General features: G+C 40.6%; 1 protein-coding gene across 2 annotated transcripts in view; it reads right to left on the minus strand.

The window, feature by feature from the left end:
* CD109 (CD109 molecule) overlaps window positions 1-15,095 on the minus strand; it is a 130,423-nt gene that overhangs the window by 97,007 nt on the left and 18,321 nt on the right. For both annotated transcript variants that reach the window (XM_053603063.1, XM_053603064.1), the window contains 2 exons: window positions 6,944-6,972; window positions 1,699-1,929 (listed from right to left, as the gene is read on the minus strand). In XM_053603063.1, coding sequence (XP_053459038.1) covers window positions 1,699-1,929; window positions 6,944-6,972 — 260 coding nt within the window. The remainder of the gene's footprint in view (window positions 1-1,698; window positions 1,930-6,943; window positions 6,973-15,095) is intronic.

Genomic DNA, 15,095 nt, shown 5'->3' on the forward strand with positions numbered 1-15,095 from the left:
CATGTACACCATGGAATATTATGCAGCCTTAAAGAAAGATGGAGACTTTACCTCTTTCATGCTTACATGGATGGAGCTGGAACATATTCTTCTTAGCAAAGTATCTCAAGAATGGAAGAAAAAGTATCCAATGTACTCAGCCCTACTATGAAGCTAATTTATAGCTTTCATATGAAGGCTATAACCCAATATAGCACAAGAATACGGGGAAAGGGCCAAGAGAGGGGAAGGGAGAGGGGAGGTCAGGGTGGAGGGAGGGTAATGGGTGGGGCCACACCTACAGTGCATCTTAGAATGGGTACAGGCGAAACCTACTAAATGCAGAATACAAATGTCTACATACAATAACTAAGAAAATGCCATGAAGGCTACATCGAACAGATTGATGAGAATATTTCAGATTGTATATGAAACCAGCACATTGTACCCCTTGACTGCACTAATGTACACAGCTACGATTTAACAATAAAAAAATAAATTAAAAATAATCATAATAATAAATAAAATGAAAATAATAAAAAAAAATTTTGGAGTATCCAAAGCAAACTAGAATGAGTAAGTCACCTTATTTCTATGTAATGATCAAAAACTAGTTTTCACCTCATCCTAAACATAGGAAACTAGGCCCGGCTGGATCTAACTGTCTTCCCCTTAATTCCCACAGGAAAGTAGTGGATCTTCAAATAGCAGAGGCCAAACAACTACCTGTCAAAAGGGGTTCGTATAAGAATAATAATAATAATAGTTAATTTTAGTGAAACTGTACTATGTGCCAGTCACAGTTATAAATGGTTTACGTGAATCATCTCACTTAATCCCCACAAAAACTCTGTGAGATATTCCTATTATTATTACACATTTTACACATAAGAAAACCAGGACTCAAGAAGGTTAATAAATTTTTCCAAGATCTCACAGCTAGTATCCATTCTTCTTAGAGCTGAGACTGATCTCTTTAAGATAAGTCAGATCACATCACACCTCTCCCCAGAATTCTACAGTAAATTCTCCTTTCACTTCGTGTAAAATCCAAAGTCCATATGATGCCCAACACGACCCTATATGAACCCAGCCCACCTGCTTGTATCTGATCTCAGCTCCTAACACTGGTCCCTTCAAGCCCTGGGCTCCAGCACATGGCCAGCTTGTTGCTCCTGCAAGGCACCAAACAAGCTCCTACCCCAGGGGGCTCATTCTTGTATTTCCATTAAATCTCTGCATAAAGACATCTTCCCTGACAACCCTACAGAAAACAGCAAAAGCAGACTCTCTCTTGCACATATACAAATACATACACACTGGTCCCTTTACATATATATAAATTATATACGTGTGTGTGTGTGTGTGTGTGTGTGTGTGTTTATTGTCTGTCTCCTCACATCTGCTGAAAAACAAACTCAGTATGAGCAGGGACTTAATCTATTCTGTTCAATGCCATATCTCAGTGCCTGGAACACAGAAGTTCAGTAAATGTTTGACAAATGGATACATCGATCAAGAAGCCAGGACTGCAATCCAACAGGCCAGCTTTAGCACCTGCCCTCTTAACTCAATGCTGTACCATTCCCTTTCCTAGATAGAGGAGCATATCTTAGGTGAATTATAAGGTAGTCCAGCATCAACAACACAAGCAGAACTTCCAAGAGAGCTTTAGTAAGATGGCTTGGATTCCTGGTTTCATTTGTGTCTAGGACTTACCTTAATGAGAATGTTCAAAGAGGTTTTGTAAGGCTTGAAATCTGAGAAGAGTGTAACAATGCGAAATTTCACTTCTTGCTTTGGCTTGTAGAGGGCCTTGTCTGTTTGAATGAAGACAGACATTCTCTTGGTCTCAAATGATAAGCGTGTCCTATTAGAGAATAAAATCTCATCCTGGGCACGTCCAGTTATGTGTAGCTCATAAATCTCACTTGGACTGTTCAGAGGTAGCTGGGAGGAAAAAAGTCACATAGGAAGGTCTCATTATTTTACCTCAAAAACGTTTCGATTACAAGTTAGAATGAAAATGTTAATACATAGTATTTTCAATGTTGAAAACTTTGCCCCTCCTGGGCACCAAAGTTAAACAATTTGTTTCCCCTCTTTTAACATCCTGTAGTTTGTTTACGCTCCAATTACATCACAGGGCTCCTGGAATGGGGAAAGCAACACCTCACAGCTGTCTCTCAAGACCAGTCACCCGGCCATTTCCTGTTCCAAGTGCAAAGCCGACCGCACTGACAGTTACTGTGGGTCAGAGTATCTAACAGACCTCAACACTCTTTTCTAGGCTCACCCTACCTGAGGCAGTCAGCTGGCAAAAGACCTATCTGTACAGATCGGTTTTCTTTTCTTTTTTTTTTTTTCTTTTTTGAGACAGAGTCTCAAGCTGTCGTCCTGGGTAGAGTGCCGTGGCGTCACAACTCACAGCAACCTCACACTCCTAGGCTTAAGCGATACTCTTGCCTCACCCTCCCAGGTAGCTGGGACTATAGGCACCTGCCACAACGCCCAGCAATTCTTTTGTTGTTGCAATTGTCATTTTTGCTTCAGCTGGCCCGGGCCGGGTTCAAACTGGCCAGCCTTGGTGTATGTGACAAGGAGCTTACCCGTAGAGCTATGGGCACCACCAGTACAGATTTGTTTTCTGACTTTATTCACTCAAGCTCTTTTCTGAGATGCATTCTCTTCCCGCCTCTTGCTCACTGAGGATCACAGTCTTGGTGAGAATGATGAGGCTACTCCTTGTACAATTACCATTGATAACAGAAATGCTGCCTCTGGCAGTAACAGACCTATGTGATATTGTGGGAGATAGATAGATAGATAGATAGATAGATAGATAGATAGATAGATAGATAGATAGATAGATAGATAGATAGATAGATAGATAAATAGATAGATAGATAGATAGATGTCCTCACCCTGCCTTCTTGGCTCATAACTCCTACAGGTCTCCTTAAAGTCTTTGGTTATGGTATCAGGTTGCTTTAGGCCTCAGGAAACAGAAAATTTCTCTCTCTCTCTGATAATCTCCTGCCCTCCTTCCACCTGCCCAAGGCAGGACTATAATCTGATTGTGGGTCTTAAAACCCTCCTTTGAGATAGGGTCCTTGCTCCAGGGCACAGGAGAGACCAAGAGGAATCGGCACACACAGGCCTTGATTTTGGATCAAAACTTTTTTGTCCAGTCACATTTTGACACTGATATCCATGCTTCAAACGTGGACAATCCAATGAAGACTCTATAACGGGCACAAAATACAGGGTTCGGGGAGCTTCCAGCTGAACCCCTAGAGGTCCCTGGAGGGTGGCACAGGCAGGAGGGCACGGAAGCTCCATGTCCCTGCCCCCAGACCTCACCCTATGCATTTCTTCATCTGTATCCTTTGTAATACCCTTTATAATAAACTAATAAATATGTTTCCCTGAGTTCCGTAAGCCACTCTAGCAAATCAATCAAACCCACCAGGTTGTCCTTGGTAATTGGGCTACAGCATGAACCAAAGACTGTGCCTGGTGGAGCTGCAGCCTGGAGCCTGCATTCTTGTCTTTTATTTTCTCAAGTGACACTTCAGTCCTCAGATTCTTTTAATCAGATTCCTTAATGCTACAAGCCAGAAAATATTTATGCCAGGAACCAACATAACATATGCTTATAAATGGCATGGATCTATAAACCTTTCATGTTTTAAAGTATCAGAGTTAGTGGAATTTCTTTTTATGATCTGGACATAGTTTAATCACTTTTAGAGGCACAGAGGCCCCAGAACAGATAGTAGATTGAAGACTGACGTCAAATTAACGTTGCAGGGACCTGAAGCTAACAAGAGGCCTGTTTTCCACAAGGAGGCCACATGGTCGGAGATTAGAATTAACATAAATGTGCCCCAAAGCATTTTACTTCATCCCCCCCTACTCCCTCCCCCTCCAGGCAGCTGACAGGGCTGCAGGGGAGACACTGTTCTCTTTCTGCTCCTTTGGGTTACCTTAACTCATCTGCTTCTCCACTTTCCCCCATTAGAAATCCCTCATAGCAAAATTAGGTAACTTGGGATCCTGAAAGACTCAGTGCTAATCCCAGTAAGGACAATGAGAGATGACGACACGTGCCCAGCAGTCACAGACCTGGGTACCTCTGGGACATCGGGCCCACCTGCCTTGACTGCGGGTGGTGCTCCGGAGGCCTGAGGGCTCACGACAGACCTTGGTGTTCCACCATCAACAGTGGGGACACATGATGAGGAGACTGGAGAAGAGATTGTGGATTTTAAGCAACCTTTATGACATTTTCTCTCTCTCTGCACCAGACCTGGAACGGTTATAACCTGCAGCAGAGCGGATGCCAAAAGCTAGCAGAAGGTCCTGCATCTCTGATGCTCACTTGCTGTCCTACAGCAATCAGACTGTGGACTCCCACTCCTTGACCTCAGGGCACAGAGCTGGAGGGAAGTGCAGCTCCCACAGCTGGAAACTGTCCCGCAGCAGGACAAGAGCCCAGGAGTCAACAATATCAAGGGGCTTTGATCAGCAAAATATCAGTCAGCCTCTGAGCCAGGCATGCTGACTCTCAATCATGCTAAGTCTATTTTGTGGAGTACACAGAAATGTGAACTCTCTGAGTAGATAAGAGCTCTCTGCCTGGGGTTCACAGGAAAGGCGTGCTCAGAAAGATCCTTGTGAGCAATAAACAAGGATTACATATTCTAATCTGAGCTGCTTAAGGCCATTTCAGCTTCTCTGAAAGATTCATTCCTTTAAGGAACATAAAATAAAAGACAGTATTTATCCCCATATACTTCATGAATGCCAGTTTCTAAAACTAAAGGAGATATATTTTCAAAATAAAATGGAGAAATTTTAGATCATAGTTTCCATTAAAAATATATTAGTAATTAAAGAAAAAAATAAAAATATATTAGTAATTAAACTTGAAAACATTTTTAATTAAATAGAACCACTCCTTCATTTTAAGTTGACTTGGTTCACAAAGAGAATAAAAGAAATTTTGGTGCCATATTTTGTACAAAAACTAATTTTTACAGGAAGCATCAATTACGATTGTATTCACTTCTTGTTGAAGGCAATATTAGTGCCTCCAAGTAAAAACAATGAATAAATCAGATATTAAAGACATTTGTTTCAATGAATCCTTAAAATATTCATATTTTATAGTAAAAAGTCATGAAAATCTTAAAAATAATTTAAAATACTTCACAACCATCAGAATACAAGGGCACTTTAAAAGTTGGTTCTACTTTAATTTAAAACTTATAAAAATGCAAAACCTACTTTGCCTAGCATTATCAAATCTGCCCAAACACTGTATGACTACATCATTAAAACTTAGTGATAAGTTCAGAAAAGCATCTGTGCTTTACTAAAAAGGGTTACACTCCTAAATGGAATCTCCAGTAAAATTGTCAGTAAATAGTTAGTGTATCTACATACAATGGACATGCCATAATACCAAGATAAATATCAAATGTTGGAGTTCGTATTTCAAATAGTTAAGACTTAAGATAATTATAATAGCCAAATTTCTAGCTAAAGATAACTCAGATCATATAGTTTAACACCAGCATTATTGGAAGAAGTTCTTACGCCCTTCACCTGCCTTTTCTCAGCCTTTCTGCACTTCTGATCTGTGAAACTGCAAAATCCTTTGAGCAAATCAGACGGTTATTTGATTCCTGAACTTAAGTCTCGCTCTCCTTTTGCTACAGGCAATGATCTAAAATAGGTTTTATTTTAATCTTAACCAGCGAATACCCTCTCAAGTTAACACTGGGGCCAGCATCTAACCTTTTAGGTTATAGGAATGCAATCTAATGTTTTCTTGTCACAATGATGGTGGGTTTTTTCCCCCACTCTGCCTGCTTATGCCTTTTTTGAACCCTACTTTTTTTTTAAGCCTTTTCCCAGAAAAACTTTCTTAGGAAGTAAAGTACAAATATAATAAATATGTAAGAAACACAATAGACATACCATATTAAGTAATTTTTATAAAGTAAGATTTGAGGAGTATAACATTTTCTAGGCATCCCCCCAAATGCATATGATTTCTGAAAGTGCTTTACAGTCACATGTTCTCAGAGAAGTGTAACAAGCTGCAGCTCTGCTTGGATGCTGTGGTTGGCTACATGGCACGTTAAAGAAGTAACGCTCCAAAACAAAGCAGAATAATGAAGGGACAAAATGCCAAGTCAGTGCCATGGGAAGAAGGATTCATTCACAAACAACATTTAATAATGTTGAATCTCTGATGAATCTCTCTGATGAATCTCTCAACAAAATAGTGGCACCTTTCCCTTTCTATAGCAGATTTTACCCCACCTTCAAGTCTCATTTCACTCCAGGGTGTCTCCGGGAGACAGAGATGGAATTCTTCGCTCCCTTTTCCAGAGCCAGGGTTAGGTTGAGGTGAGCGAGACACGTGTCTCAGAGGTGAAATGTAAGGGGGCACCAAAAACCTCATTCATCAAGAAAATTATACTGGTACACTATTCTAAAATATCATAATTAATGCAAAAACCTATAGTCCACACAAGAAAAGTCGACGTTTTAAGGACAGGGTCAGTATTACTGAATTTTCCTTCTGCCTCAGGTTCAGAATGGCTGAGCACATCACTGACCTTTTCAAAGACAAGGAAACTGAGGAAAAGAGTGTGGACTATACATCCAAGACCGTAAGACTCAGGGAGGCAGAAGCAGGGCCAAACCAGCCCAGGCTTCTGTGCTACCAGTCCAGGCCAGTTCCCCTCAAGGAGGTTCTCTATTTTACAAGACGCCCCCTGGGAATCGATAGCCAGTCTCCCTTAGTAATATTATTAATAATCTGAAGGCTGAGCTAAACTCAAGCCAAGCTAACAAGAAACATAAATGGATATAAAACCAATAAAATATGAATTTAGTTCACTGATGCAATGTCTTTCATTTGCAAATTTTTTAAATGGATACTTACCGATGGAAGAATAAGTGTCTTGAAAGAGCCTAAAAGGAAAACAAGGAAGAAAACAGAGTTGGCATAATCTGAATATGATGCCACAATACAAAACCTACAAAACCCTCCTAATGTTCTCTTAGGCATAGATGGAATCAAAAGCTTATTTGGCCAAACCAAATAATTTCATTAATGCCTAGAACACTTGAGAAATTACTATATATCTTTATGCCAAAGTATTAAAAGTCAGGATTAAAAGGGTATCAGAGGCTGAACTCTGTGGTGTCTCATGTTCTCATACCCTCATGATAAGGGAAGAAAAGGAAGGCCTTAGTCATGTCGGGAATCAGCTAGGACTCATACTGACTCACGAGTATTAGGGTGATGCAGACTTTTTTTCATGTAAAGTTTCTAAACTGAAGGCTGCTAATTTAACTCATGCCAATTTCTCATCAGATCCATTTATTTCATGGGAAAAATGGTTTCAAGTTAACAGTAAAAGAGTACTTATCAAAGTTCCCATGAAAAGTAATGATACATGTAGGCCTGCAATTCCTTCATTCATTGAAAAACTATTGATTTAGCGTGTCCCAAAGAGCAAGAGACAGACACAGTCCCTCTCCTGCTGAAAGCAACATGGGTCTGTCATGTGGCATGGCACAGTCCACAGCAGGGTCAAGCAAGTGGCCTCTGGAATCAGACCACATAGGTTCTATCATGAATTTGCCACAGACTGGCCCTGTTGTACAAGTTCCCTGATTCTCCAGTTCACTTCTTTCATCCATAAATTCAGGATGCTAATAATCATACCAATCTCTTATGGTGGTTATAGGGAATGTCGATGCCTGTAAAGTATTGATATATAGGATAGTACCAGGCATTTGGAGACACATGATGGATGCCATCACAGTGTCAGAGAGCTTGAAGAGCCATCCATCGGGGACGTCAGCGTGTCCCTACAGAGTGGTCTTCAAATTTTTATGATGGGGCACTCCATCAATAAAAACATTTAGTGCACATTACTAATGTCAAATTATATTTACAAAACTATATACAGGCACTTTCTCAGCCAAAAGATTAAATATTAAAAATCTCAACTTCTTAGTTTTTCTCATTAAAATAATAGAAATAAAAGTAAGTCCATGTTCTACCTTCACCCTTATAAATAATCTGGTATACTCCCAGGCATGTGCAAATCCACGAGAAAGACCACAGCCTCAGAGGGGCTCTGCAGGTAACCACCCAATGGACTGTAGCCAACTGGTCAACACACAGAGGCAGTTCACATAAGGAACTAGGCCAGCTGTACTAATAGGTACATATGGTACATGTCTGGTGTATAAAACTCAGGTCAGCTTCAGAAGGTGGTCGGTATAGGGAGGTGGTCAGCTATGGAGGTTCTCCTGTATGTTTGTTGGAACAAGTAAGCAATTCATCACCATCAGTTCTCACCTAGCTCAGGTCAGTTTATTTAACAACTGTCCATACAGGAAGCAAAAAGCAAGACTCATAAATAAGAACATATTAGACAAACAGTGTTTTGAAAAGGTGAAGAACAATTGAATAGATAAATGCAGTGCAACCTGGAAGGGCTGTGATACATACAGGTGGGAAGAGAGCACACGGAGGGATCAAGGGGAGGTGCTAGAGAAAATGATCCCGGTGTCCAGGGTTGGAGGGTACGGAGGGACCGGCCAGGAGAGGAAGAAGAGGGACAGCAGAGGGAAAGCAGGATGGGTCAATCTATGAGGCCACTAAGGCAAAGAGTTGGGGGAGCTGTGGGCAAGGTGGGGAGGGCGGCAGAGAAGAGGCTGAGCCAGACTGAGAAAGGCTTTTTGAGCCCTTGCCGGGACTGTCCCAGGTGACACTGTCATCCCAACATCCTGAGTCAGCATTTGTCCTGGATCTTTTGGGGGATAGAAAATGCTGTTATGAAATGAGTTTACTTGGCACATGATTTAAATTTGAAATGTTTTATTCCATTTTTTAGGTGACAAGTAAAAATTGTATATATTTGTACCATACCACATGATATTTTATTAATAATATATGTATACCTTGTGGAACGGCTAAATCAAGCTATTGAGCAAATGCATTACCTCACATACTTAGCATTTATTTGTAAGAAGAACACTTAAAATCTACTCTTAACAATTTTTTTCTTTTTTTGTTTTTGAGATAGGGTTTCTCTGTGTTGCCCAGACTAGAAAGTGGTGTCCTAGCTCACAGCAAGTTCAAACTCCTGGGCTCAAGCAATCCTCCTCCCTCAGCCTCCAGAGTAGCTGGGTCTTCAGTCACATGCCACTGTACCTGGCTAATTTTTCCATTTTTTAAAAAAAATGGGTTTCTCTCTTGCACAGGCTGATCTCAACTTCTGACTTCAAGTGCTCCTCCTCCCTTAGTCTCCCAAAGTGCTAGGATGACAGGCATGGGCAGCCAGGTCCAGCTAGGAATTTTCAAGTATACAATATAATGTTATTAACTACAGTGACCATTTTGTAAAATAGACCTCTTGAAATTTATTCCTCCTAACTGTAACTTTATGTCCTTTGACCAGCATCTCCCCAGTCTCCTCCAGCCTCTGGTAACCACAATTTCACTCTGTTTCTATGGGCTCATCTTTTTTATATTCCACATACAAGTGCAATTGTACAGTATTTGTCTCTCTGTACCTAGCTTATGTCTCTTAATATATAACCTGTGAGTTGCGACCCCTTTGGGGGTCAAACAATCCTTTCACAGGGGTCGCCTAAGACCATCCTGCATATCAGATACTTACATTACAATTCATAACAGTAGCAAAATTATAGTTATGAAGTAGCAACGAAAATAATTTTATGGTTGGGGGTCACCACAACATGAGGAACGGTATTAAAGGGTCTCAGCATTAGGAAGGTTGAGAACCACTGCCTTAGAGGTTCATCCATGTCATTGCAACACACAGATCTCCTTTTTTAAGGCTGTATAGTATTCCATTGTGTATATATCCCCTATTTTTTTTATCCATTCATCCATTGATGAACACATGGATTGATTCCATATCCTGACTATCATGAATAATGCATCAATAAACATGGGAGCACAGATGTCTCTTCAACAGCCTGATGTGACATCCTTTCAACATATACCCAGTTGTGCTTTGGCAATATCTTAACTTGCAGGAAGAACCTTCTGTTCATTAGGCTCACTGTTAATTGGATAGGCATCCATACTGAATTGCAATGAAACTCAAAAGCTCTAATATATGGCAGCAACTAAACTTGGTGAAACTTTCAAAAGAAACATACATAGAGACCATTTGCGTGACAAACTGTCTTATAAACATATTTGCTGGAGAAAGGCATGGGAGTCTGCAAGCAAAGAGATGGGCCCTGTGAAATATCTGGGCTAAAGCATTTAAATATTTCAAAATGTAGGGAGAAAAAACAGAATTGAGGATACCATCTATGTAACAAAATTTGTGCTGATTGTAAAGGCATCTCAGCAGGTGTGAAGAGAATGTATTCTCAATTAAAAATATTATAGTCAGAGGAGGAGCAAGATGGCAGCCGAGTAACAGCTTCCTTGCATCTGGGCACCGTGAGTCTGGGGAGATAGGATTCCAGGCATCTCTGGCTGGTGGGATCTGCCTATCATCACCCCTGTGAGGATACAGGGAGTCAGCGAGAGACTTCTGGACCCCAAGAGGAGGACTAAAACAGTGGAAAAACGGCAAGTGGTTGCGTGTGTTCAATCCGTCTAAACCCGCCCGCAACTGTAAGTTCAGTAGCAGCGAGACTGCAAACCAGAAAGGCCTTACCTGTGAACTGTTTTGGTGTCTTTGGACTTGGCACTCAGTTGAACTGCCTTGGGGAGAGCCTGAGCGGGAGTGCGGAGAACTTTGGCCGTTGTCTAGGGCCCCAGTCTGAGCCGCTGAGCCAGACAGAGCTAATAGTGTTTGGATGCGGGTCACAGGGAGCCATTGTGAGCAATCTGCCCCGGCAAGCTCCACCCTCAGGGTCGCAGAGATAGAATCGGGTGGGAGCTGGTAACCCAGCGACCAAGTAGCCTAAGGGTGGGGTCTGAGCCGCCTGGCAGGCCTAACCCTCAGGGGCAGAGTGAGACCGGTTTTGGCACACTGGGTAAGTGGATAGCCACTTCAGCAGTGATTCCAGTGACAAGCACTTTCCTGGGAAAGCTTCTGCTCAGCAATTTACAAGTTCAAAGTGCCTTTTAAGTGGGCTGAAGAGAGATTCAGGGTGTCTACCTGCTTGGGTTTGAGAAATCAGCAGCCTCCAGTCGTATCAGAACTGTGATTAACATCTCATACCCGAGAAGACCACGTGTTGCCCAGACAACATTCAATAACATATACATACTGCTTTGTTTTTGGTTGTGGTTTTTTTTTCTTGGGGGGGGGTTTGGTTTGGTTGGGTTTTTTTGTTTATTTTGATGTTGTTGATGTTGTTTTGTTTTTTAATTTCAAACTTTTCAATACAGATCCTTTTTCTTTCTCAATTTTTCTAGTTTCATTATAATTTCCCATTGCTGCCTTTTTCAATAACTAGAACTTCATTTTTGCTAGTGTTTCTACTGCTAGTATTTGGTTTTTCACCCAATTTTACCCCGTAAAGTTTTCTCTTTGCTTCTTTTGGTTTGATTTATAGCATTTTTGTCTTTCCTCTCTACTTGGTGGAGGTGGGGTACTGTATCTGATCAGGTTAGCAAAGAGCTGCTGACCTCAAGGGAACCACCCAACTGGGTACCCCCAGAAGGTGGAGTTTTTTAAGGTTGTGTCAAAGTACCCTACTGTACACCTATATTGCTCTGTCTCCCTCATTCTGTGCCTCTCTTCTTTTTGTCAATATTCCTTATACCCACCCCCTCTCGTTTCTCTATTTTTATTTTTTTCTTATCACTCGGTCCTCCTTTCTTTCATCCCTTTTTTGCTCTTCAACCTTCTCACCCTTCTGGTCCTGTAACCCTTAGTCCACAGGCACGAGAACTTAAAGAGCAAGAGGAAGTGAAAGGAAAATTAGGGCAAGGAAACAGATAAAAGAAATCACTCATGAGGAAGAATCAGCAGAAAACGCCAGGCAACATGAAGAACCAGTCCAGAACAACCCCGCCAAGGGACCATGAGGTAGCTACTGCAGATGATTCCACCTATAAAGAAATGTTAGGAATGAAAGAAAGGGAATTTAGAATACACATGTTGAAAACAATGAAAGAAATGATGGAAACAATGAAGGAAACTGCTAATAAAGTGGAAAATAACCAAAAGGAAATCCAAAAACAGAATCAAATCAGAGATGAACGATATGAAGAATATAGAAAGGATACAGCAGAGCTGAAGGAACTGAAACAGTCAATTAGGGAACTTAAAGATGCAATGGAAAGTATCAGCAACAGGTTAGACCATGCAGAAGAAAGAATTTCAGAGGTAGAAGACAAAGTTCTTGAGATAACTCAGATAGTAAAAGAGGCAGAAAAGAAGAGAGAGAAAGCAGAACATTCACTGTCAGAATTATGGGACTTTATGAAGCGTTCCAACATACGAGTTATAGGAATTCCAGAAGGGGAAGAAGAATGCCCCAGAGGAATGGAAGCCATACTAGAGAATATTATAAAAGAAAATTTCCCGAACATCACCAAAGATTCTGACACACTGCTTTCAGAGGGCTATCGGACCCCAGGTCGCCACAACTCTAACCGAGCTTCTCCAAGACACATTGTGATGAACCTGTCCAAAGTCAAGACAAAAGAAAAGATTCTGCAAGCTGCCAGGAGTAAGCGCCAGTTGACCTACAGGGGCAAATCCATCAGAGTGACCGCAGACTTCTCTAATGAAACTTTCCAAGCAAGAAGACAATGGTCATCTACCTTTAATCTACTTAAACAGAACAATTTTCAGCCCAGAATTCTGTACCCTGCTAAGCTAAGCTTCAAAATTGACGGAGAAATCAAATCATTTACGGATATACAAACATTGAGGAAATTCGCCACAACAAGACCGGCTCTACAGGAAATACTTCAACCTGTTCTGCACACTGACCACCACAATGGATCAGCAGCAAAGTAAGAACTCAGAAATTAAAGGACAGAACCTAACCTCCACACTGATGCAAAAGATAAAACTAAGCAATGGACTCTCACCAAATAAGATGAATAGAATACTACCACACTTATCAATTATCTCCATAAATGTTAATGGCCTGAATTCCCCACTGAAGAGACATAGATTGGCTGACTGGATTAAAAAACACAAGCCATCCATTTGCTGCCTGCAAGAAACACACCTGGCTTCAAAAGACAAATTAAAGCTCCGAGTCAAGGGTTGGAAGACAATTTTTCAGGCAAATGGAATTCAGAAGAAAAGAGGAGTTGCAATCTTATTTTCAGATACATGTGGATTTAAAGCAACTAAAGTCAAAAAAGACAAAGATGGGGCGGCGCCTGTGGCTCAAGGAGTAGGGCGCCGGTCCCATATGCCAGAGGTGGTGGGTTCAAACCCAGCCCCGGCCAAAAAAAAAAAAAGACAAAGATGGTCACTTTATATTGGTGAAGGGAAAAATACAACAAGAAGATGTTTCAATTCTAAATATTTATGCATCCAATTTAAATGCTCCCAGATTCTTGAAACAGACCTTACTCAGTCTGAGCAATATGATATCTGATAATACCATCATAACAGGGGACTTTAACACTCCTCTTACAGAGATGGACAGATCCTCTAAACAGAAATTAAACAAAGATATAAGAGATTTAAATGAGACCCTAGAACAACTGTGCTTGATAGACGCATATAGAACACTCCATCCCAAAGATAAAGAATATACATTCTTCTCATCACCCCATGGAACATTCTCCAAAATTGATCATATCCTGGGACACAAAACAAATATCAACAGAATCAAAAGAATTGAAATTTTACCTTGTATCTTCTCAGACCATAAGGCACTAAAGGTGGAACTCAACTCTAACAAAAATGCTCGACCCCACACAAAGGCATGGAAATTAAACAATCTTCTGTTGAATAACAGATGGGTACAGGAAGAAATAAAACAGGAAATCATTAACTTCCTTGAGCATAACAACAATGAAGACACAAGCTACCAAAACCTGTGGGATACTGCAAAAGCAGTTTTGAGAGGAAAATTCATCGCTTTAGATGCCTACATTCAAAAAACAGAAAGAGAGCAACATCAACAATCTCAGAAGAGATCTTATGGAATTGGAAAAAGAAGAACAATCTAAGCCTAAACTCAGTAGAAGAAAAGAAATATCCAAAATCAAATCAGAGATCAATGAAATTGAAAACAAAAGAATCATTCAGAAAATTAATGAAACAAGGAGTTGGTTTTTTGAAAAAATAAATAAAATAGATAAACCATTGGCCAGACTAACGAGAAATAGAAAAGTAAAATCTCTAGTAACCTCAATCAGAAATGATAAAGGGGAAATAACAACTGATCCCACAGAGATACAAGAGATCATCTCTGGATACTACCAGAAACTCTATGCCCAGAAATTTGACAATGTGAAAGAAATGGATCGATATTTGGAATCACACCCTCTCCCTAGACTCACCCAGGAAGAAATAGAGCTCCTGAACAGACCAATTTCAAGCACTGAGATCAAAGAAACAATAAAAAATCTTCCAACCAAAAAATGCCCTGGTCCAGATGGCTTCACTCCAGAATTCTATCAAACCTTCAAGGAAGAGCTTATTCCTGTACAGCAGAAATTATTCCAAAAAACTGAGGAAGAAGGAATCTTCCCCAACACATTCTATGAAGCAAACATCACCCGGATACCAAAACCAGGAAAAGACCCAAACAAAAAGGAGAATTTCAGACCAATCTCACTCATGAACATAGATGCAAAAATTCTCAACAAAATCCTAGCCAATAGATTACAGCTTATCATCAAAAAAGTCATTCATCATGATCAAGTAGGCTTCATCCCAGGGATGCAAGGCTGGTTTAACACACCCAAGTCCATAAACGTTATCCACCATATTAACAGAGGCAAAAATAAAGATCACATGATCCTCTCAATAGACGCAGAAAAAGCATTTGATAAATTAGAACACTGAAGAGTATAGGCATAGGTGGCACATTTCTAAAACTGATTGAAGCTATCTATGACAAAACCACAGCCAATATTTTACTCAATGGAGTAAAACTGAAAG

The sequence above is a fragment of the Nycticebus coucang genome, chromosome 9 (genome assembly GCF_027406575.1).
Source record: "Nycticebus coucang isolate mNycCou1 chromosome 9, mNycCou1.pri, whole genome shotgun sequence".
NCBI lineage: Eukaryota > Metazoa > Chordata > Mammalia > Primates > Lorisidae > Nycticebus > Nycticebus coucang.